General features: G+C 43.2%; 1 protein-coding gene across 1 annotated transcript in view; it reads left to right on the top strand.

Annotated features, from left to right (window-relative positions):
• The window catches only part of lrrk1 (leucine-rich repeat kinase 1), a 237,289-nt gene that overhangs the window by 100,645 nt on the left and 114,046 nt on the right, over positions 1–22,598 (top strand). Inside the window, exons 8-12 of the mRNA XM_043677668.1 lie at positions 5,461–5,588; positions 5,678–5,841; positions 8,265–8,402; positions 9,727–9,839; positions 11,534–11,601. Coding sequence (XP_043533603.1) covers positions 5,461–5,588; positions 5,678–5,841; positions 8,265–8,402; positions 9,727–9,839; positions 11,534–11,601 — 611 coding nt within the window. The remainder of the gene's footprint in view (positions 1–5,460; positions 5,589–5,677; positions 5,842–8,264; positions 8,403–9,726; positions 9,840–11,533; positions 11,602–22,598) is intronic.

A 22,598-nucleotide genomic window follows, 5' to 3' on the forward strand; every position in this document is an offset into this window, starting at 1 on the left:
CAGTCTCGCCAATGTAGAGGAGACCGCATCGGGAGCAACGGATACAATAGATGATATTAGTGGATGTGCAGGTAAAACTTTGATGGATGTGGAAGGCTCCTTTAGGGCCTTGGATGGAGGTGAGGGAGGAGTTGTGGGCACAGGTTTTACAGTTCCTGCGGTGGCAGGGGAAAGTGCCAGGATGGGAGGGTGGGTCGTAGGGGGACGTGGACCTGACCAGGTAGTCACGGAGGGAACGGTCTTTGCGGAAGACCCAAATATATTACCTCACGGACTCAGCAATCCTGTGTCTGCTGCTGCTCAGCATGTGCTCCGTCTATTCATAGAATCATAGAATCCCTACAGTATGGAAACAGGCCCTTCGGCCCAACAAGCCCATGCCAACCCTCCAAAGAGCATTTCCACCCAGTCCCATTCCCCTACCCTATATTTAACCCTGACTAATCCACCTAACCTACACATCCCTGAACACTATTTGCAATTTAGCATGACCAATCCACCAAACCTGCACATATTTGGCTTGTGGGAGGAAACCAGAGCACCCGGAGGAAACCCACACAGACACTGGGAGAATGTGCAAACTCCACACAGACGGTCATTCAAGGGTGGTCCCTGATGTTGTGAGGCAGCAATTCATGAGGTAAGTTTTAAAGGATTAATTTATCTTCCTGGCAACCCCTTGGACCTTGTCTTCACCACTCCCACTGCTGCTGCAAATAACACTTAGCAAAAATTTATTCCAGTCAAAAAGAGGGATAAGGTGAAAAGAATGAACCACCCATAGCTAACTAAGGTTGTCAAGGACAGGATCCAATCAAAAACTAAGGAATACAAAACTAGTAATAAGCCTGAAGATTGGGAATACTTTAAGAACCTGTGTCAGATGTTCAAAAAGCTAATAAAACTCATATGTGAGGAATAAGAGAATGATCAGGGAGAAGGTAGGGCCGATCAGGGATAGCGGAGGGAACCTGTACGTGGAGTCTGAGCAGATAGGGGAAGCCCTAAAGGAGTTTTTTGCTTTGGTTTTCACCAAGGAAAGGGAACTTGTTGTAAATGAAAACTTAGAGGAGCTGGGATACAGTCTTGACCAGATCAAGATTGATGAAGGTGATGCACTCGAAATTTTGGAAAACATTAAGATTGATAAGTCTCAAGGGCCAGAGCAGGTTTATCCTAGGCTGCTCCGGGAAGGGAGAAAGGAGGTTGCTAAACCACTGACGAAGATATTTGCCTCCTCACTCTCCACGGGAGTCATACCAGAGGATTGGAAGGAGGTGAATGTTGTTCCTTTTTTCAAGAAGGGGAATAGGGAAATCTCTGGAAATTACAGACCAGTCAGTCTTACGTCTGTGATCAGCAAAGTTTTGGAAAGAATTCCAAGGGATAGGATTTATGACTGTTTGGCAAAGCAGAGTGTGATTAAAGGCATAGCTTTGTGAGGGGCAGGTCATGCCTCACAAATCTTATTGAGTTCTTTGAGGAGGTGTCAAGACAGGTCGATGACAGTCGAGCAGTGGATGTGGCGTGTTTGGACTTCAGCAAGGCATTTGATAGGGTTCCCCGTGATAGGCTCATTCATAAAGTCAGGAAGTATGGGATACAGGGAGAGTTGGCTATCTGGATTCAGAATTGGCTGGCTGACAGAAGGCAGAGAGTGGTTGAAGATGGAAAGTATTCTGCCTGGAGGTCAGTGTTGAGTGGGGTCCCGCAGGGCTCTATCTCTGCTCTTTGTAGTTTTTATAAATGACTTGGATGAGGAGGTTGAGGGATGGGTTAGTAAATTTGCAGATGACACAAAGGCTGGAGGTGTCGTTGATAGTATAGAGGGCTACTGCAGGCTGCAGTGCGACATAGACAGGATGCAGAGCTGGGCTGAGAAATGGCAGATGGAATTCAACCTGGATAAATGTGAAGTGATGCATTTTGGAAGGTCGAACTCAAATGCTGAATATAGGATTAAAGACAGGATTCTTGGCAGAGTGGAGGAACAGAGGGTTCTGGGTGTGCAAGTACATAGATCCCTCAAAGTTGCCACCCAAGTGGATAGGGTTGTTAAGAAAGCATATGATGTTTTGGCTTTCATTAACAGGGGAATCGAGTTTAAGAGCCGCGAGGTTTTGAGAGTCAATAGTCAGAGACTTTTCCCCAGGGCAGGATTGACTGGTGGGAGTAGTCATAGCTTGAAGATATTAGGTGGAATGTATAAAGGAGACATCAGAGGTAGGTTCTTCACACAGAGAGTTGTGAATGCATTGCCAGCTGTGGTGGTGGAAGCAGTGTCATTGGGGACATTTAAGTGACTGCTGGATATGCACATGGAGAGCAGTAAGTTGAGGGGTGCATAGGTTAAGTTACTATATTTGACATTAGGATTAAATCTCGGCACAACATTGTGGGCCAAAGGGCCTGTTCTGCGCTGTACTTTTCTATGTTCTAAAGAGGAAGAAAATTGTTTCCAAACATTAATTGGCAAGAAATATAAAACAAACAATGAGAAGTTCTATTCATACACAAAAAGAAAGTGTTGTGGGTAAATCCCTACCAATTCCATTTAATCTGGCTAATTACTAAGAAATCTCTCAATCATCTACTGAAACAATGATTTAAACTTTTCTGCATATAGGAACCAAAATAAGATACCTGAAGTAAGCAAGTTAAGCCTCACAACTTTGCTATTACCCATTTAATATATGCCCATTTAATAACAGAATCTGGCCAGGATTCCAACAAGCAGTGTCTGTCTCTGGAAGTGTCCAGGTTTCAAACCTTATGCAGTGTTGTTCTTAGAAGTTCTGTGACCGAATTGTTCTGGTATTGGATTCTTAGAGTTTTCACTCTTTCAAGCTTGTAGTGTGAATTATTGATGATTCAATAGGTTCTTTCATCCCCAACATTGATTATACTTCTGGAGACCTCAAGTCTGTATCCTGCCATCTTATCAGAAGTAGTTCCCCTGTTCCTTGTTATATTTGAGGTTAGCTGTCTACTTAAAATAGTTTTTCCTGCAGTTAACCCCTTTACTTGAGAACATGCCTTCCGCCGGCAGACTTAAGTTGTCTATTTGTCATGAGTTCATGAAGTTGTGTTGAGTACTCCTGAAGTGGAAGGCAGGAAGCTAGAATTTGTTTGTAAACATTATAGGGGAGAAGAGTGTGTGGTCCTTTGAGCAGTGATGTGTTTTGTTTTTAAAAGCTTGGAGATTTTTAAAAAATGTGCCTGCATGCAACTATAGATGCACAGAGAATATTAGCCAAATAAACCAGACCCTAGATACCAAAACCCAATTAAATTTAAATCTGATGCTTTTGATTGCCTCGAACCAATCTAATTGTAACAAAATTATGACATCATGGGTATAGAGAAGGGGGCAGTTGGACAGAGGGGAGAGCAAACTGCCATCTAAGAAAAAAATCTCGCTCTCTCAGAAATCTCCATGCTCTCTTAAAAAGCACTATCTGTTCACAAAGGTACATGGCACTTTAAGATAATATTCCTGGCACCAGAATTTGATAGAGAGAGGTGTTCAGAATGAAAGAATTCCCAGAGAAAATGTCCCTGAAAGAAGGATCAGTGGAAGACAGGCATTTATGACTAGAGAAACAACAGAACATTCCGGAAGACACATCCTGTGTAGATTTTGAGAGTCTTAGTTTTAATTTAGTTTTTTTTTATTATTTGGGTTTTATTGGAATAGCATACCAGTTGAATTGAGTTCAGGAAGGGAATAGTTAGTAGGTAAGGGGGAATTGTGTGGTTTATTGATAATTCTATTAATTTGTTCACTGTTAGGGTTAAATAAATAAATTGTCACTTGTTACTTATAAAGTGGAGATCAGGGAGTCCTTTCATTTAACCGTTCTTTTAACAGATTACAAGGCGAGGTGCTCCTTTTGGGTTTCGGTTAGTAGCTTTCAGGGGGGTGGGATGGGGTGGGAGTCAATCTCCACTTTATAACATGAGGCAGCAGGTTATCAAGCAGTGTTACCTCGTATGTCCGAGGAAATGACTTGTTTATGTTGCTTCTTCCCAGGGATGGTCAATTCACTGTTGCTTTTAATTCCTTCATAAAAGTTTCTCCTTGCGTCTTTCATCCGAAATGGTTTATTCCAGAAGGAGTTGCTGGTCCTTTTAATCCATGAAGTTTATAGTATCACAAAAGAAACTAGCTAAAGTAAGTGTGGGACCTTGGAGGTTACAACTGGGGCATGGAATAGGGAAATGGCAGATAACTTCCATCAGTCCTCATGATGTAGAGCACTGTAAGTATTTGTCAAACTAGTGGGACTAAAGACCAGCAAGTTACCAGGACTTGATGGTCTTTATCCAAGGTTTATAAATAAAGTGCCACAGAGATGGCAGTAGCTTTGATTGAAATTGTCTCTCCTGTTCCCTCGATGCTGCCTGACCTGCTGTGCTGTTCCAGCAATAAAGTTTCAACCTTGATGGTCTTTATCCAAGGTTTATAAATAAAGTGCCACAGAGATGGCAGTAGCTTTGATTGAAATTGTCTAGAACTCTCTGGATTCCAAGAAGTTTCTAGCAGATTTGGAAAACTGCAATTTTCCACTAAGGTGCCACACAAAAGATGTACAAATGAAAGCTTGTAGTATTGAGGATAATGTATCTATATGGATTGAGAGTTGATTGACACACAGTCAGAATTAATGGGTCTTTTTCAGGTTGGAAAAGCACAACTAGTGGAGTGCCACAAGGATGAGTTCTATAGCATCAATTATTTTCTACCTATATTAATGACCTAGAGGATGGTTCAGATTGTAATATATTTGAATTTGGATTAGTGGTGCTGGAAAAGCACAGCAGTTCAGGCAGCATCCGAGGAGCAGTAAAATCGACGTTTTGGGCAAAAGCCCTTCATCAGGAAAACAGCAGAGTGCCTGAAAGGTGAAGAGATAAATAAATTTGCAGGTCATACATAGGTAGAAGGGCATGCTGGGATGAGAACACAAGGAATTTGCAAGAGGAGATGTAGATAGATGAAGTGAATAGGTAAACATTTGGCAGATAGAATTTTAAAGTATTCGGTGATGTACTTTAGTAGGAAGAAGCAAAAGTTAGACTATTATTTAAATGGTGATTGACACCAAACAATGCAGTGCAGAGGGTGGTCTCATGCATGAAACATGAAACATTACCATGTGGTTCGGCAAATATTTAAGGAGACAAATGGAATTTTGACCTTTATTGCTAGTCGGTTGGAGGTTAAAAAGAGGGAAAGTTCTTGGTTACGATTGTACGGGTGGTTGGTGAGGCCATTCCTGCAGTGCTGCGGACAATTTTAGTCTTGTAGTTAAAAAAAGATATACTATTGGTTAAGCAGGTTAAGCCTTAAGAATGAAAGATGATTTAATTAAAACTTCAGGGTAGGAAATTTGCTGAATAGATATTTCAGTGCAGCATCAAAAATTCGGTTAACAGGATTATGTTATACTTTTTCAGTATTCTGGAAATTGATGTTTCAAGGAACCAACTGAGCTGCCTTCCCACTGGCTTCTTACATCTACCAAAGCTCGAAAAACTCTCAGCTTACAGCAACTTGCTGGAAATGTTATTTGATGAGGAAAAAGGTATAGAAATCTTAATCAGAGAAAATGTCTCAAATTCTTCTTTTCTTTACAGTGTTTGATTGGCTTTTAATAGATTCCTTTACCTCTAGCAACAAACTGGATTGGATTGAGAAAACTCCAGGAGATTGATGTTTCTAACAATAGACTTCAGCTTTTACCCTGTACATTCCTGAACTGCTGCAAGTCCCTCAGCAGCTTGAAAGCATCTCAGAATGCACTCAAGGACTTTCCGGAACCCTGGGCCTGTCCTTTGGTAAGCATAGTTGCACAGAATTCTCAGGGAGTGTAAGGCTGAGAGGGTCGTCTGGAATAGTAGCAGGTTTTACCTCGCAGGTTTTAACTACTCTGCTCAGAAAATCCATAACTAATAGTTGTATTGGTAATATAGAGCTTGAGTGTTGCTAAAAAATGCAATGTGCTATCTCAGCTTTTTCATTTTGCCCGCATCATGACAGATGGAAGAATACTAAATTTCAAAGGGAATGATAAACCACTCTGCATGAGAAAAGTGTGCTGATCAGGTGGCAGATTGACTAATCGGAGCCAAGGCATTACTGCAGAGCATATATTATGTAATTGTTGTCCTCTACACTTTCGTTTATATCAAAAAAGGCACATGATATTGGCATGTTATGTTTTAATGCAGAAGACTGGTTCCTGCATATGAATATCCTGGCAAATGTAATTGAGACACATTGCAATGATGTTAAGTTAGTTATTAGTGTAGATCTTTATACACTCAATGTTCAGCAAATGATGTTCATCACAGAATTGCAACTTTTTTAGATATTGTATTCTGAATATCACAAACGTGGGTTGGTAGAGTACTCTGTCTATTGTGAACAGCGAAAGGAACAGGTATTTGAAATGATCTGCTATTCATTGCAGTGTATGGCTCATGTATCTGTCATTACACTTACTGAGATCCATATGTCACATTACTCAGATGTATGGTAGGCAGACAGTATTATTGGCCTAATAGCAAAATCCTGTTGGTGGATCTTAATATTAGTGTTGTTACTACAATGAATAGCTAAGCTGTATGTTTGAGCCATCTTCGCTTTCAAGGGTAAATTAGATTAGATTAGATTAGATTACTTACAGTGTGGAAACAGGCCGTTCGGCCCAACAAGTCCACACCGACCCGCCGAAGCGCAACCCAGCCATACCCCTACATTTACCCCTTTACCTAACACTACGGGCAATTTAGCATGGCCAATTCACCTTACCTGCACATCTTTGGACTGTGGGAGGAAACCGGAGCACCCGGAGGAAACCCACGCAGACACGGGGAGAATGTGCAAACTCCACACAGTCAGTCGCCTGAGGCGGGAATTGAACCCCGGTCTCTGGAGCTGTGAGGCAGCAGTCCTAACCACTGTGGTACTTGTAAGTATATGTATTCACAGCAACCCATAATTTGATTATACCACTTGATAATATTGATGTGCTCAACTTTAGTATCAAGCTTACATGGTGAGCAAATGGCTTGGACAAAAGTAAGGCCAACCTTATGGCATGTGGAGCAGTTGGAATTCCAATGTTTATATTGACCACTGCAGGTAAACTGTAGCGTTTCAACAGTAGGAATTCCTCTTGGAAGGATGAACACCCAGAGTTCGTGATCCACATTGATGTCAATGACTTGGGTAGGAAGGGGGATGAAGTCCTTAAAACAGGATTTAAACAACTAGGAAGGAAATTCAAAAGCAGAGCCTCATAAGCCGTAATCTCAGGATTATTCCCAGAGCCACATGCTGGTGAGCACATGATTGCGGAATTGAGAGGTTGAACACATGGTTAGAAAAATGGTATAGGAGAGAGGGCATAAGATTTCTGAGGCTGGTTCTGGTGTAGATGCAGAAGATACACGTTGGCAGAACCGGGACTAATATCCTGGCAGGGACATTTGTGAATGGTGTTGGGAGGATTTGATTAGATTGATAGGTCATTGGAATATGAGACAAAGTTCAAATTGGAGGGAAGTAAAACTGATAACAAGAATTAGAAGAGTAGTAAGCAAAATTAAATGATAGACAAAGCAAAGGCAAATATCAAATAAGATCAGAAAGGAGGAAGAGTGTTAAAAAGGCAAAATGAAAGTCATTTTAGCTGAATGCATATTATATTTGCAATAGAGTTGATTTGAAGGCACAAGTTGAAGTAAATGGGTGTGATTTAATTACCATTACAGAGAAGTGGCTAAATAGTTACCAAGATTGGGAACTGGATATCAAATGATATTCAACATTTAGGAAGGATGGGCAAAAAAGAAAAGAAGGCGGAATAGCAGTCTTCACAGAAGATACAGATAATCTCCCACACTTATTAGTAAATCAAGGGACTTGGTAAACCATTACAGACATTTGCGCCACATGCTGCATCTAAGAGCATTGTGGAAGACCCCACAATCCTTCAATCAAACTCTTCGGTCTCTCACGGCCAGACTATGCAACAATTTCTTCCCCTGGGCCATCGGGGGAACATGTTCATTTTATCAGCATAAATTCTTTGCTAAACCACTAATGTCTGCAATGACCTGATAAATGCATCAAAAGTATAATGGATGATTACAACAAATAATAATCACATTTTTCCTTTACTCCCAAGAGAAGGGGAAATGTCTGAAACTAATAATGTGATTGTTAAAATGCAAATTATTTTCTATATTTCTAGGAATTTTGTAATGTTTCTGGAAACGTCTTGATATCACTTCCAAACACTCTGAGTATCTTCTGGAAGAATTGTCTGAAAGAAGCAAATTTTTCTGACAATTTACTGAAGGAAGTACCAGCAAACCTCTTTGAACTTAAGGTATTTGTGCACAATTTTGGAATTTGTATTCTGTAAAAGGTTGATGGATTGAAATCATGGAAAACCATCCACTGGGTTTCTTCACATCTCTTCTATGTAAATCCTGTGATGGTATTTGTCAGTTCAGTTAGCTGGACATTTACAATGCAGAATAACACCAATAGCTTCAGTTCTGCACCAGTTGAGGTTACTATGAAGACTCCCCTTCTCTACCTCTCCCCTCACCTAAGTTGTGGTGTAAACTATCACCCGTCATCTCTGTCTAATGAGAGAGCAACCCTGTGGTCTGGTAAGACTATGGCGACTTTACTATAATGGTGCAGATTTGGATAAAGGAAGCGAGAGTTGTATATTACTGTCTGCTTCCAACATTGAGTTTCGAGGCACAATGAGTTGTGTACAGAGAAACCTCGGATAATCGAATGCTGGATAACACGGTTTAGCCAAGCATTGGGATCTTGCAATCTTGTTTGAATAATCCGAAATTCAGATAATCGACATTCTTCTGTAGATGGGAGCAGGAAGTTACAGTTTGAGTAAGTGACACTTCAGTTATACAGGACCTTCACCAGGCCCTATCTGGAGTACTGAGTTCAACTTTGAGCAGTGTGTCACAGAAGGATATATTCATCTCAGAGTATCAGTTCACCACAGGAATAGCTGGACCCAAAAGGGTTAAATTGTGGGATAATTTACGTAAAGTGAAGATTTTTTTTGAAAGGGAGATTTTGAAACACCAGACCACACAACAGGTCATAGAAAATGGAATTCTTAACAACCTTACACCAAAAGCTGAGGGTAAATTGGAGCTTTCTGTACTTATATGAATAGATTTTCCTTAGGTAACAATCTTAAACCATATGAAGTAAATGTGTCCAATGGGTTTTAAGGTCAGCTTCAATCTGATTGAATGGCAGAGCAGCTGAAAGGGCTAAATGGCCTTCTAATTCTGCGCAATCTTCTCATATTCCCTTTAACTTGTAACATCTCTGTTGGGCTTTTTTCCTTCACGTTATTTGTATCACACTTGCAGGCCTGAATTAAATTTACTATTTTATTGAGCTTACCTCGAATGAAAGTAGGTGGTGTCAGGAAACTACTCATGTTCCTTTAATTTGCCTCCTGAGCAATGTCCCAAAAACAGCAACAACTCTCTTTTCCCCACCCCCCAAAAAAAGGACATTTCTGTTCTGCTCCAGTTTCCTGTGTGGACTCAGTACATCACATGCAGTGTTGCTGCTTGGAATTGGTGAATGTGTTGATGTTAACCTTTGCTGATGTCTTCAACTATGATATTTCAAGCCACTTTTTTAACTGACGGCAGAACCTGAGCTCTCTGAAATTATCCGGCAATCAGATACAGTCGCTTCCTCCAGTGGATCAATGGCAGTGCTCTAGCCTGAAATCACTTGATCTCTCTCGAAATCATCTTGGAAAGTAAGTACTGTCCAACACCATGTTTAAAATTACAAATGTTTTCATTATTTGGAGTGGGAGCCTCATGTGAATTCGTCCCATGTGCTCACCCTGATTTTTTCTCTGGAATGCACTCTGAGTGTCCATGGAGCATTGGGATGGAAGTCATTGATCCTGCGCAGTAAGTTTGGACTTTAGTTGTGATAATCATAGAGCCTGCCAGTGACATTCTGGGCAGAAATCCTGCTATAACCTGGGATACCCAGCACTGCTGCAGTCACTAGTCAGGGACAGGACAGAGAATCGTTTAACATTCTCTAGCACCCAATTCAGAATTTTTAAATGAGGAAACATGTAGCTATGTCAATCACAAATGACTTATCACCAATGTGACCAGTCCCCAAGTCTCAGCCTACTCAGCCCAGCAGTTGTTAGGTTTGGTGTTTAATTTCCATGTTTCTGCACATGGAACAGGACAGAACATGGGGGAGGAATCTGCTGCTGAGGCTAATCATTTACTCTCCCTGATTGCCCAATGTCACTGCTGCCTGCATCTTCTCTTCCCACCCATAGTGATCTCATCTTTGTGATAAGTGTGTGAAGTATCACCATAGAGCTTTGTGTCACATGGGAGACCTATTGAGTTCATGGCTCTTTCTAGAGCCATCCAATCAGTCCCATTCATCGCCGTGTTGCCCATGTAAATATCAGGAACCAGATTGCCCTGTAGCTGGTTATTTCTGGGATGGCTTGAATTGAGATTTTTGCCCCTATTTGGTGAAAGATGAACAAACAAATTCAGGCAGGTGGCAGGTGAATTTAATACAGGGAAATGAGGTGACCATTTTGGCAGGAGGAATAGGGAGAGGTCAATACTGAGACTGTACCATGTCACCCATGGAGACTGTCATTTGAGTTAGACTAAGGTAAGTAGGTTGGGAGAGCAAGTTGTGACAAACAGGGCAAAATGAGTGGAGGTTCGTGGTCTGCCCATTGGGGAAAGGGAAGGATGTTGGGGATGTCCTATTAAGGAGATACCCCTCCAAACTTTGACCGAACAGTAAATACTTCTGGCTTCAAACTTGATGTTGGCCTATGCCTGCAGCAGGAAAGCTTGGAGTAGGAGTGCAAAGAGTGCAAGGAGTAGGTGGCCTTCAGTTGGTCAACAGCCACAAACCGCCTCCCCCACTGTGCACAAAGTAGTGTCTAGAGGTGGGTGGAGAGGCCTCAAACAGCACCAATGGCATTACAGCCAATTTTCTGTTCTCCTCTACCTTTCCAGTCCAACTCTGGGAAGGACAAAATATAGCCTGTGGTGACCAGAATTCGGCTCAATTCCCTAGTTTTGTCTTAACCAAAGCTTTGTCATGGTTCAGCAGAAACTCCCTGCTTATGAACTGAATAGCTCTGTTTAAAAACCCAAGATGTTTTGCTAATTATTCTGTCAGTCCATCCTGCCTCCTTGAAAGATCTGTGCATGTAAACCCCAAGTCCCTTTCCTTATCCCTACTGCCAAATCACATCTCACAATATATCAAAATTCCATCTGCCAAATGTCTGCACATTTTGTTAGCCTGTCAGTGTTTTACAATGGAGTATAGATGTATCAGAATATTGCGCAGTGAGCCTGTCAGGCTGTTGCGTGAAGTTTAGTGGTTGCTGCCAACTCCCTGATATATCTTACAACGAGGTGTTCTGTTGTTTTCTGCATGCAGGAGTGAAGAAGGAGTCAGAACTAGAAAAGTTTTTTTTACAACATGGCTAAAGAAAACTTCGGACACAGGTGAAAAAATTCAAGGAAACTTTGGGACTTGCTTGGGAAGAGGCCTTTCAGCTCATAGAATGTTGACGCAACAGCTGGAGTTATTTTTACATGGTCCAATTTACCTACTTGCCCTCTTTTTAATTCTGCTTCTTTCAGTGTTTTTAGAATTTCAATCATTTGTGATCAATTATCCCATCACTACTTAATCATCCTTATGATGTAGGTGTTGCATAAGAATAAGGCGGCACGGTGGCACAGTGGTTAGCACTGCTGCCTCACAGAGCCAGAGACCCGGGTTCAATTCCCATCTCAGGCGACTGACTGTGTGGAGTTTGCACGTTCTCCCCGTGTCTGCGTGGGTTTCCTCCGGGTGCTCCGGTTTCCTCACACAGTCCAAAGATGTGCAGGTGAATTGGCCATGCTAAATTGCCCGTAGTGTTAGGTAAGGGGTAAATGTAGGGGTATGGGTGGGTTGCGCCTCGGCGGGTCGGTGTGGACTTGTTGGGCCGAACGGCCTGTTTCCACACTGTAATCTAATCTAATCTAATCTAATCTAATCTAATCTAATGTAGTGTAAAGGTGGGTGAACTTTCGCAGCATGGATTGGTACCTGGGACTTGGATGTTGTGGCCATTTCAGAGACACGGATAGAGCAGAGACAAGAATGGTTGTTGTTGCAGGTTCCGGGATTTAGATGTTTCAGTAAGAACAGGGAAGGTGGTAAAAGAGGGGGAAGATGTGGCATTATCAAGGACAGTATTATGGTGGCAGAAAGGGCATTTGATGAAGACTCGTCTACTGAAGTAGTGTGGGCTGAGGTTAGAAACAGGAAAGGAAATTTCACCCTGTTGGGAGTTTTCTATTGGCTTCCAAAAAGTTCCAGAGATGTAGAGGAAAGGATTGCAAAGATGATTCTGGATAGGAATGAAAGTAACAAGGAAGTTGTTGTAGGGGACTTTAATTTTCCAAATATTGACTGGAAACCGTATTGTTCAAGTACTGCAGATGGGTCAGTTTTTGTCCAATGTGTGCAGGAGGATTTTCTGACACAGTATGTAGATAGGCCAACAGGCAAGGCCATATTGGATTTGGTACTGGGTAATGAACCCAGCCAGGTGTTCGATTTGGAGGTAGGTGAGCACTTTGGTGATAGTGACCACAATTCGGTGACATTTACTTTAGCGATGGAAAGGGATAGGGATGTACCACAGGGCAATAGTTATAGCTGGGGGAAAAGCAATTATGAGGTGATTAGGCAAGATTTAGGATGCACAGGATGTGGAAGGAAACTGCAAGGGATGGGCACAACTGAAATGTGGAGCTTGTCCAAGGAACAGCTACTGCATGTCCTTGATAAGTATGTACTTGTCAGGCAGGGAGGAAGTGGTCGAGTGAGGAACCATGGTTTATTAAAAAAGTTTAATCTCTTGTCAAGAGGAAGAAGAAGGCTTATGTTAGGCTAATATACAAAATGCGGAGGAATGGGATTGTGGGAGACATCGCAGTTTGGATCAGTAATTGGCTTGCTGAAAGAAAACAGAGGGTTGTAGTTGATGAAACATGTTCATCTTGGTGTCCAGTTACTAGCGGCGTACCGCAAGGGTCGGTGTTCAGTCCACTGCTGCTCGTCATTTTTATAAATGACCTGGATGAGGGCTTAGAAGGGTGGGTTAGTAAATTTGCGGATGACACTAAGGTCGGTGGAGTTGTGGATAATGACGAAGGATGTAGTAGGTTGCAGAGAGGCATAGATAAGATGCAGAGCTGGGCTGAGAGGTGGCAAATGGAGTTTAATGTGGACAAGTGTGAGGTGATACACTTTGGATGGAGTAATCGGAATGCTAATGGTAGGATTCTTGGGAGTGCAGATGAGCAGAGAGGTCTCGGTGTCCATGTACACAGATCCCTGAAAGTTGCCACCCAGATTGACAGGGTTGTTAAGAAGGCATACAGTGTTTTGGCCTTTATTAATAGAGGGATTGAGTTCCGGAACCAGGAGGTTATGCTGCAGTTGTACAAAATCCTGGTATGGCCACACTTGGAGTATTGTGTACAGCTCTGGTCGCTGCATTAGAAGAAGGATGTGGAAGCTTTGGAAAGGGTGCAGAGGAGATTTACTCGGATGTTGCCTGGTATGGAAGGAAAGGCTGAGGGCCTTGAGGCTGTTCTCGTCAGAGAGAAGAAGGTTGAGAGGTGACTTAATAGAGACATACAAGATAATCAGAGGGTTAGATAGGTGGACAGGGAGAGCCTTTTTCCAAGTATGGGGACGGCAAACACGAGGGGACACAACTTTAAAGTGAGGGGAGATAGGTATAAGACAGATGTCAGAGGTAGTTCCTTACTCAGAGTATTAAGGGTATGGAATGCTTTGCCTGCATCGGTCGTAGATTTGCCAAGTTTAAGTACATTTGAGTTGTCATTGGACAGGCATATGGACATACATGGAATAGTGTAGGTGGGATGGGCTTCAGATTAGTATGACAGGGCGGCGCAACATCGAGGGCCGAAGGGCCTGTACTGCGCTGTAATGTTCTATGAGATATGAAAGGCTCGGCTAGGCTGCTTCAGAGATACTAGTTAACCAGGAAGGACCTAAAGAGAGAGCTAAGAAGAGCCAGGAGAGGACATGAGAAGTCTTGGGCAGGTAGGATCAAGGAAAACCCTAAAGCTTTCTATAGGTGTGTCAGGAATAAAAAAATTACTGGAATAAGGGTAGTAATGGGAATTCGTGCTTGGAGTCAGAGGAAATAGGGGAAGCACTGAATGAATATTTTTCATCAGTATTCACATTGGAAAAAGATAATGTTGTTGAGGTGAATACTGAGATACAGGTTATTAGACTAGAGGCATAATGCAACAGAGGCAGACCAGGCCAGGTCCCTGGGGAGAGGGGGCAAGTTACATGTGGGCTGCAACTGTCTGTGGTACATGGGGGCAAAGAGGGATTGAGGCTCGTAAGGAGGGGGTGTTAGCAATTTGGAAAATGTGGAAATAGATAAGTCTCCAGTGCCAGATGGATTTATTCTTAGCTTCTCTGGGAAGCTAGAGAGGAGATTGCAAAGCCTTTGGCTTTGATCTTAATGTCATCATTGTCGACAGGAGTAGTGCCAGAAGACTGGAGATGATTAGAAGAGATAGGATTTATAATCATTTAGAAAGGAATAATTTGATTAGGGATAGTCAAAACAGTTTTGTGAAGGGTAGGTCGTGCCTCACAAACCTTATTGTGTTCTTTGAGAAGGTGACCAATCAGGTGGATGAGGGTAAAGCTGTTGATGTGGTGAGTAGAGATTTCAGTAAAGTGTTTGATGAGGTTCCCCACAGTAGGCTATTGCAGAAAATACAGAGGCATGGGATTGATGGTGATTTAGTGGTTTGGATCAGAAATTGGCGAGCTGAAAGGAGACACGGGTGTTTGATGGGACGTGTTCATCCTGGAGTTCAGTTACTAGTGGTGTACCACAAGGATCTGTTTTCCAGCCACTGCTGTTTGTCATTTTTATAAATGACCTGGATGAGAGTGTAGAAGGATGAGTTAGTAAATTTGCGGACGACACTAAATTTGGTGGAGTTGTGGATAGTGCATAAAGGTGTTGCAGGTTACAGAAGGACATAGATAAGCTGCAGAGCTGGGCCATGAGGTGGCAAATGGAATTTAATGCAGAAAAGTGTGCGGTGATTCACTTTGGAAGGATTAAAAGAATACAGAATACTGGGCTAATGGTAAGATTCTTGGTAGTATGGATGAGCAGAGAGATCTCGCTGTCCATTCACGTAGATCCCTGAAGTTGCCTCCCAGATTGATTGGGTTGTTAAGAAGGTGTGTTAGTGTTTATTGGTTGAAGGATTGAGTTTCAGAACCATGAGGTCATGCTGCAGTTGTACCAAACTCTGGGCGGCCGCACTTGGAATATTGTGTACAATTCTAGTCGCCGCATTATAGGAAAGATGTGGAAGCATTGGAAAGAGTGCAGAGGAGATTTACCAGGATGTTGCCTGGTATGGAGGGAAGGTTTTATAGACTCATACAGCACGGAAACAGACCCTTCGGTCAAATTCTTCCATGCAGACCAGATATCCTAACCTAATCTAGTCCCATTGGCCAGCACTTGGCCCATATCCCTCCAATCCCTTCCTATTTAAATACCCATCCAGATGCCTTTTAAATGTTGCAATTGTAACAGCCTTCACCACTTCCTCTGGCAGCTCATTCCATACACGCACCACCCTCTGTGAAACAGTTGCCCCTTAGGTCCCTATTATAGCTTTCCCCACTCACCCTAAACCTATGCCCTCTAGTTCTGAACTCCCCAACCCCAGGGGAAAGTGTTTGGCTATTTATCCTATCCATGCCCTCATGATTTTATAAACCTCTATAAAGTCACCCCTCAGCCTCCGACGCTCCAGGGAAAACAGTACCAGCCTATTCAGCCTCTCCCTACAGCTCAAATCCTCCAACCCTGGCAACATCCATGTAAATCTTTTCTGAATCCTTTCAAGTTTTACAACATCCATCCGATTGGAGGGAGACCAGAATTGCACGCAATATTCCAACAGTGGCCTAACCAATGTCCTGTACAGCCACAACATGATCTCCCAACTCCAATACTCAAAGCTCTGACCAATAAAGAAAAGCATACCAAACGCTACCTTCATTATTCTATCTGCCTGCAACTCTACTTTCAAGGAGCTATGAACCTGTACTCCAAGGTCTTTTCGTTCAGCAACACTGTCTAGGACCTTACCATTAAGTGTATAAACTCTGCCCTGGTTTGCCTTTCCATTTAGATTAGATTATATTCCCTACACTGTGGAAACAGGCCCTTCGGCCCAACACTGACCCTCCGAAAAGTAACCCACCCAGACCCATTTCCCTCTGCCTAATGCACTTATCACGATGGGCAATTTAGCACTGCCAATTCACCTAGCCTGCACATCTTTGGACTGCGGGAGGAAACCGGAGTACCCGGAGGAAACGCACACAGACACTGGGAGAATGTGCAATCTCCACACATTCACCCGAGGCTGGAAATGAACCTGGGACCCTGGTGCTGTAAGATATCAGTGCTAACACTGAGCCACCGTGCCACCCATTTATTTTATCTAAATTAACTTCCATCTGCCACTCCTTAAGCCATTGGCCCATCTGATCAAGATCCCGTTGTACTCTGAGATAACCTTTTTCACTGTCCACTACACCCCAATTTTGGTGTCATCTGCAAACTTACTATACCTCCTATGTTCACATCCAAATCATTTATATAAATGACAAAAAATAGTGGACCCAGCACCGATCCTTGTGGCACTCCACTGGTCACAGGCCTCCAGTCTGAAAAACAACCCTCCACCACCATCCTCTGTCTTTTACCTTTGAGCCAGTCCTGTTTCCAAATGGCTCGTTCTCCCTGTATTCCATGAGATCTAACCTTGCTAACAAGTCTCCCATGGGGAACTTGTCGAATGCCTAAAGGCTGAGGGATTTGAGGCTGTATTCATTCACGAGAAGAAGGTTAAGAGGTGACTTAATAGAAACAAACAAGATGATCAGTAGGTTAGATAGGGTGGACAATCAGAGCCTTTTTCTTCAGATGATGATGGTTAGCACAATGGGACATAGTTTTAAATTGAGGGTGATAGATATGGGAAAAATGTTTGAGGTAGGTTCTTTACTCAGAGCATAGTAAGGGCATGAAACGCCCTGCCTGCAACAGGAGTAGACTGGCAAACTTTAAGGGCATTTAAATGATCCTTGGATAAACAGATAGATGCTAATGGAACGGAGTAGGTTAGATGGACTTCAGATTAGTTTTACAGGATGGCACAACATTGAGGGCTGAAGGGCCTGTTGTGAGCTGTTATGTTCTATGTTGCTACCAAGTTCAGTACTTGTTGATCATTTCTAATTGCTGTTAAGATGGTGGTGTTAAACTGTCTTCTTGAAGTCCATGCCTAACCCGCCCCAGTGTGCTAAAGAGGGAGTTTCAGGATTGTGACCTGTGCCAGTGAATAGTGACCATTTCTGCATCAGGATGTAAATGATTTGAAGAAAAACTTGTAGATAGTGTAACCACGTGCCTGAAACAAAAGCATGGTGCTGGAAAAATACAGCAGTTCTGGCAGCACCTGTTGAGAGAAGATCAGAGTTCACTTTTTGACCCTTCATTAGAACTGCCAGTAGGTGGGAAAGGCTGGTGGTTATGCTGATGACGGGGTATCGGATGAGATAGTAAATAGAGTACATGGAGATGGAGTCCAGAGAGAGAGAGGGAAAGAAGGCGAAAGGCAAACAGAGAGAAAGAGCTAATGTTAAGCTGAGAGAGAGAAATACAAGGTAAGATGCTAACAAGAAGTGTGAATTATTGAAAATGGGTTGGCTATGCAGCGAGCAATGGATTTGGGGGGAGAGTAACCAAAGTAGAGGAAGGGAATCATGTTTAGATTAGATTAGATTCTCTACAGTGTGGAAACAGGCCTTTTGGCTCAACAGGTCCACACCGACCCTCCGAAGAGTAACCCATCCAGACCCATTTCCCTCTGACTAATGCACCTATCACTACGGGCAATTTAGCATGGCCAATTCACCTGACCTGCACATCTTTGGATTGTGGGAGGAAACCGGAACACCCGGAGGAAACCCGCACAGACACTGGGAGAATGTGCAAACTCCACACAGACAGTCGCCTGAGGCTGGAATCACATCTGGGTCCCTGGTGCTGTGAGGCAACAGTGCTAACCACTGAGCCACCGTGCCACCTCCAATTGTTAAATTGTCTCCCAAATTGTCTCAAATTGTTAAACTCATTATTGAGTCCTGAAGGCTGTAGGGTACCTGACTGGAAGATGCGGTGTGGTTCCTTCAGCTTTTTATATTGAAATTTGCTCTAGCACAACAGTGGGCCAGAGACAAATATGTTGGCATGGGAAATTATGCTATGTTGAAGGGTGACCAGGTGGAGTTGTGGGATAAATCGGGGGCTGCAATCAGGGGAGGAGTGGAAGAGTTGGGCAAACGTCTGAGAAATGTGGAGACAGGGGGAGAATCAGGAGGTCTGCTGGGGCTGCGAGGGCAAAAAGTTGGGCTGACCACTGAGGAAGGGAGGGAGGGTCAGATGTGCAAGTGACAGTGAGCAAGGAGAATCAGGCAGGCCACTGGGGGTTAAAGAGGGATAATGCAGTAGAGGCAAACCAGGTTGGGTCCCTGGGGAGGGGGTAGCAAGTGACAGGTGGGCTGTGACTGTCCATGGGGGAGGGGGGGGCAGTCAGAGGTAGGATTTGGAGTGTTTGGAGCTGTGCTCACTAGGCAAGTGAAGAATATTCTATCAGGCTCCGAACTTGTGCCTTGTCAATGGATGACAGACTTTTGGGAGTCAGGAAGTGAATTACTCATTGGAGCATTCCTAGCCTCTGACCTGCTCTTGTAATTACTGTATTTATATGGCGGCTTCAACTCAGTTTTAGATGACAGTTATCTAAGCCCGCATCCCTGCAATTTCCGTGGTAAATCTATGTTGCTATATCCCTCAATAGAGGGGAGTCTGAAACCGTATAAAGTATTCTTGATCTCTCTCTTTCTGTAATCAGTTTGTCGCATGGCTTTTTAAATTGTACACCTGCTTTTAAGAATTAACATTTATGTTCCTTTATATCACTCTGCTCCATTGAAAAGTTACCCTTTAAGATGTACATCTTACTGCTTTCCACCAACTGTGTTTGAATATTGTTCACTATTTCACTGCATCTGCCACATGACTGATCATGTACATTCCTCCTTACCACAGCAGCTCACGAGTAACCATGCCAACAGGGCAAGAGAATTAGTTATGGAATAGAATTCTCTGACTAATATTCTTTGCAGTATCTGCCTAGTGTTCCCATAGCCAAGGGAAAAACAATGCTCAAGCATTAACTGGCAGAGAATTTTTTGGGAGAGTTTTACAGTAGAGGGAAGGGCTATTTGACCTATCGAGTGTTTACCAGTTCTCTGATCCATCTATGTCGTAGCATACATTCCTGCACTTACATTCATTGGTCAGCACTGAAAGGTTAATATGCTGACATTTGGCACCATTTTACTGCATTGAGATGTTCCTGTCCAAACTAGTATTAGGCTGTAATAATCTATCCCTTCTGTGGGCCATTAATGTTGTGGACCAATCCTTCTCCAGGATTTGATACTGGCAATGATGAGTGCAAATGTTTGTATAGCTGCAAGTGCTGACCCATGATGCTGAGCTCTACTAATCATTGTGACAAATTATCCCATGCTTCATCTACCGTCTGAGAAAAGATGTTTTTCCTAACTGTTCTGCTCATTCCCTTGATGAAACCTTGACACTGACTCTCCAACAGGTCTTCCAGTGGAAACAGCAAATTGAGCTCTTAGCTGCTTGCTTGTGGCTTTGCTGAATGAATGAACGAACTTCATTATCACATGCCCTCAAATGTTTGTGATGTCGCTGTTTATGTGCCATCTTAGGTTCAAGATATCTAGGTACAGATATAGAACATTGTACAGGCCCTTTGGCCCTCTGTTACGTCGCCCTGTGAAACAATCTGAAGCCCATCTAACCTACTCTATTCCATTCTCGTCCATGTGCCTATTGAATGACCATTTAAATGCCCATAAAGTTGGCGGGTCTACAACAGTTGCAAGCAGTGTGTTCCATGCCCCTACTACTCTCTGCCTCTGACATTTGTCCTATATCTATCACCCTTCAATTTAAAGCTATGTCCCCTCGTGCTAGTCATCGCCATCTGAGGAAAAAGGCTCTCAGTGTCCACCCTATCTAACCCTCTGATTTGTCTCAATTAAGTCACCTCTCAACCTTCTTCTCTCTGACGAAAACAGCCTCAAGTCTCTCAGCCTTTCCTCATAAGACCTTCCCTCCATTCCAGGTAACATCCTAGTAAATCTCCTCTAAGCCCTTTCCAAAGCTTCCAGCTTTCCAAATACTTAAGTAGTTGGTAAAAATTTGAAAGAATAATAAATAAAAGTCCAGCATCAGAATAAAATCTTTCAAATGAAAAAGGGGTACTCAAATTATAGTCCATTTCACCTAAATCCATGCCAACACCTAGCATCCAATCCTCCAGGGCCTCCCCTCCCTGTGACGACCTCTGATCCTTCACGGCCTCCCCTCCCTGTGACGGCCTCTGATCCGTCAGGGCCTCCCCTCCCTGTGACGGCCTCTGATCCGTCAGGGCCTCCCCTCCCTGTGACGCCCTCTGATCCTCCACGGCCTCCCCTCCCTGTGACGGCCTCTGATCCACCAGGGCCTCCCCTCCCTGTGACAGCCTCTGATCTGCCAGGGCCTCCCCTCCCTGTGACGGCCTCTGATCCGCCAGGGCCTCCCCTCCCCGTGACGGCCTCTGATCCACCAGGGCCTCCCCTCCCCGTGACAGCCTCTGATCCATCAGGGCCTCCCCTCCCCGTGACGGCCTCTGATTCACCAGGGCCTCCCCTCCCTGTGACGGCCTCTGATCCGCCAGGGCCTCCCCTCCCTGTGACGGCCTCTGATCCACCAGGGCCCCACTTCCCCCTGACGGCTCCCAGTCCAGGAACCACCTCCGCATTCCCTTCCAAATAAGTTTAAAAAGTAAGAAGTTTAAAAAAAAACTTAAGAAAAGAGAAAAACCCACCATGTTGGCCAGAAAAAGAAGAAAGCGTGCTACTTTGCTGCCATTTTGACCATATTATTCTGAATATGTTGGACTTATTTTTAAAAAAGTTTCTCATGACCAGTAAATGCAATTGAAAATTTCAGCTGTTCAATGTTGCATCAAAATAAACATTGTAAGTTCTATGGACACAAGAAGGAGCTGTGACCTTGTTAGAAGAGAGCATCTGTGGCTAAATTATGGGAATCTACAGGACAAGTAGGGTTTGCGATAGTTGGAGATTTCAATTATCCTAGGTAGACTGCAAAAAGGTAGTGTGTGGAACCAGGAAGGAGAGAGGAGAAATTCTGGCGCACGTTGCCGGAGAACTTCCTGGAGCAGGACATTTCCAATCCTACCAGGGAGGGAGCTACACTGGATCTGGTCTGAGGAAACAAGGCAAGCCAAGTGGAGAACATCAGATAGGGAATCTTTTTGGAAACAGTGATCATAACATAATAAGAATCAATATTAAGTTAGAAAAGAATGAAATTCTGTCGAAGATTAAGATCCCAGACTGGAAAATGGCAGATCTTGGGTGTCTGAAAGTTAAATTGGAGCAAGTTGATTGCGAACTCATTTTGGTGGATAGAACACTGCATGAAAAATGGGAGAATTTCAAAAGAGAGGAATGAATCAAGCAAGATCCATGAGAAATAAATATGGGGTATCCAAAGCTAGAGTACTCAGATAACGAACGATATTGATGAGGAAAGAATAAAGAAAAACGAGGTATGTGATGCATACGGAAATAATAAGTCATAGAGATCAGGAAGAGTATTCCAAATGCAGGAGAGAGGCTAAGGCTGGAATAAGGAAGGCTAAGAGAAGCATTAGGAAAGAATGGCAAGCTGTGCTGAAACAAATGTAAAATGTTCTTCAGTCAAATCAGTGTAAAAGAAGGATAGAGTGGGACCTATAAAGAACGAGCAAGGTAAGCTGCTGACTGAAGGAAAGTATGTGCCAGAGGCATGAACTAAATATTTTGCTCTTTGTCTTTACCAAATTAGAAGATGGTAACAATGACTTAGTTGAAAATGTGGGTGTTGAGTAACTGAGCAGTACAGTGATGGATAAAGAAGTGGTGTAAAAGGCTGGCAGCACTCCAGCTAGAGACGTCGTCAGGCCAAACGAGCTGCATCCTATATTGCAAGAAGTAAAGGAGCAAATAACAAACCCGTTGACATATTTCCAGGACTCTTCGAACACAGGAGTTGTCCTGGGGTTCTGGAGGATTGCAAGTGTGATACTGTTGTTTAAGAAAGGGACTAATGATAACCCAGCTTGATATCAGCAATGGGGAAACTAATGGAGGCCATAATACGAGATAAAGTAAATATACGCTTAGAGAAAAA

This window comes from Chiloscyllium plagiosum, chromosome 36, assembly GCF_004010195.1.
Source record: "Chiloscyllium plagiosum isolate BGI_BamShark_2017 chromosome 36, ASM401019v2, whole genome shotgun sequence".
NCBI classification, from domain to species: domain Eukaryota; kingdom Metazoa; phylum Chordata; class Chondrichthyes; order Orectolobiformes; family Hemiscylliidae; genus Chiloscyllium; species Chiloscyllium plagiosum.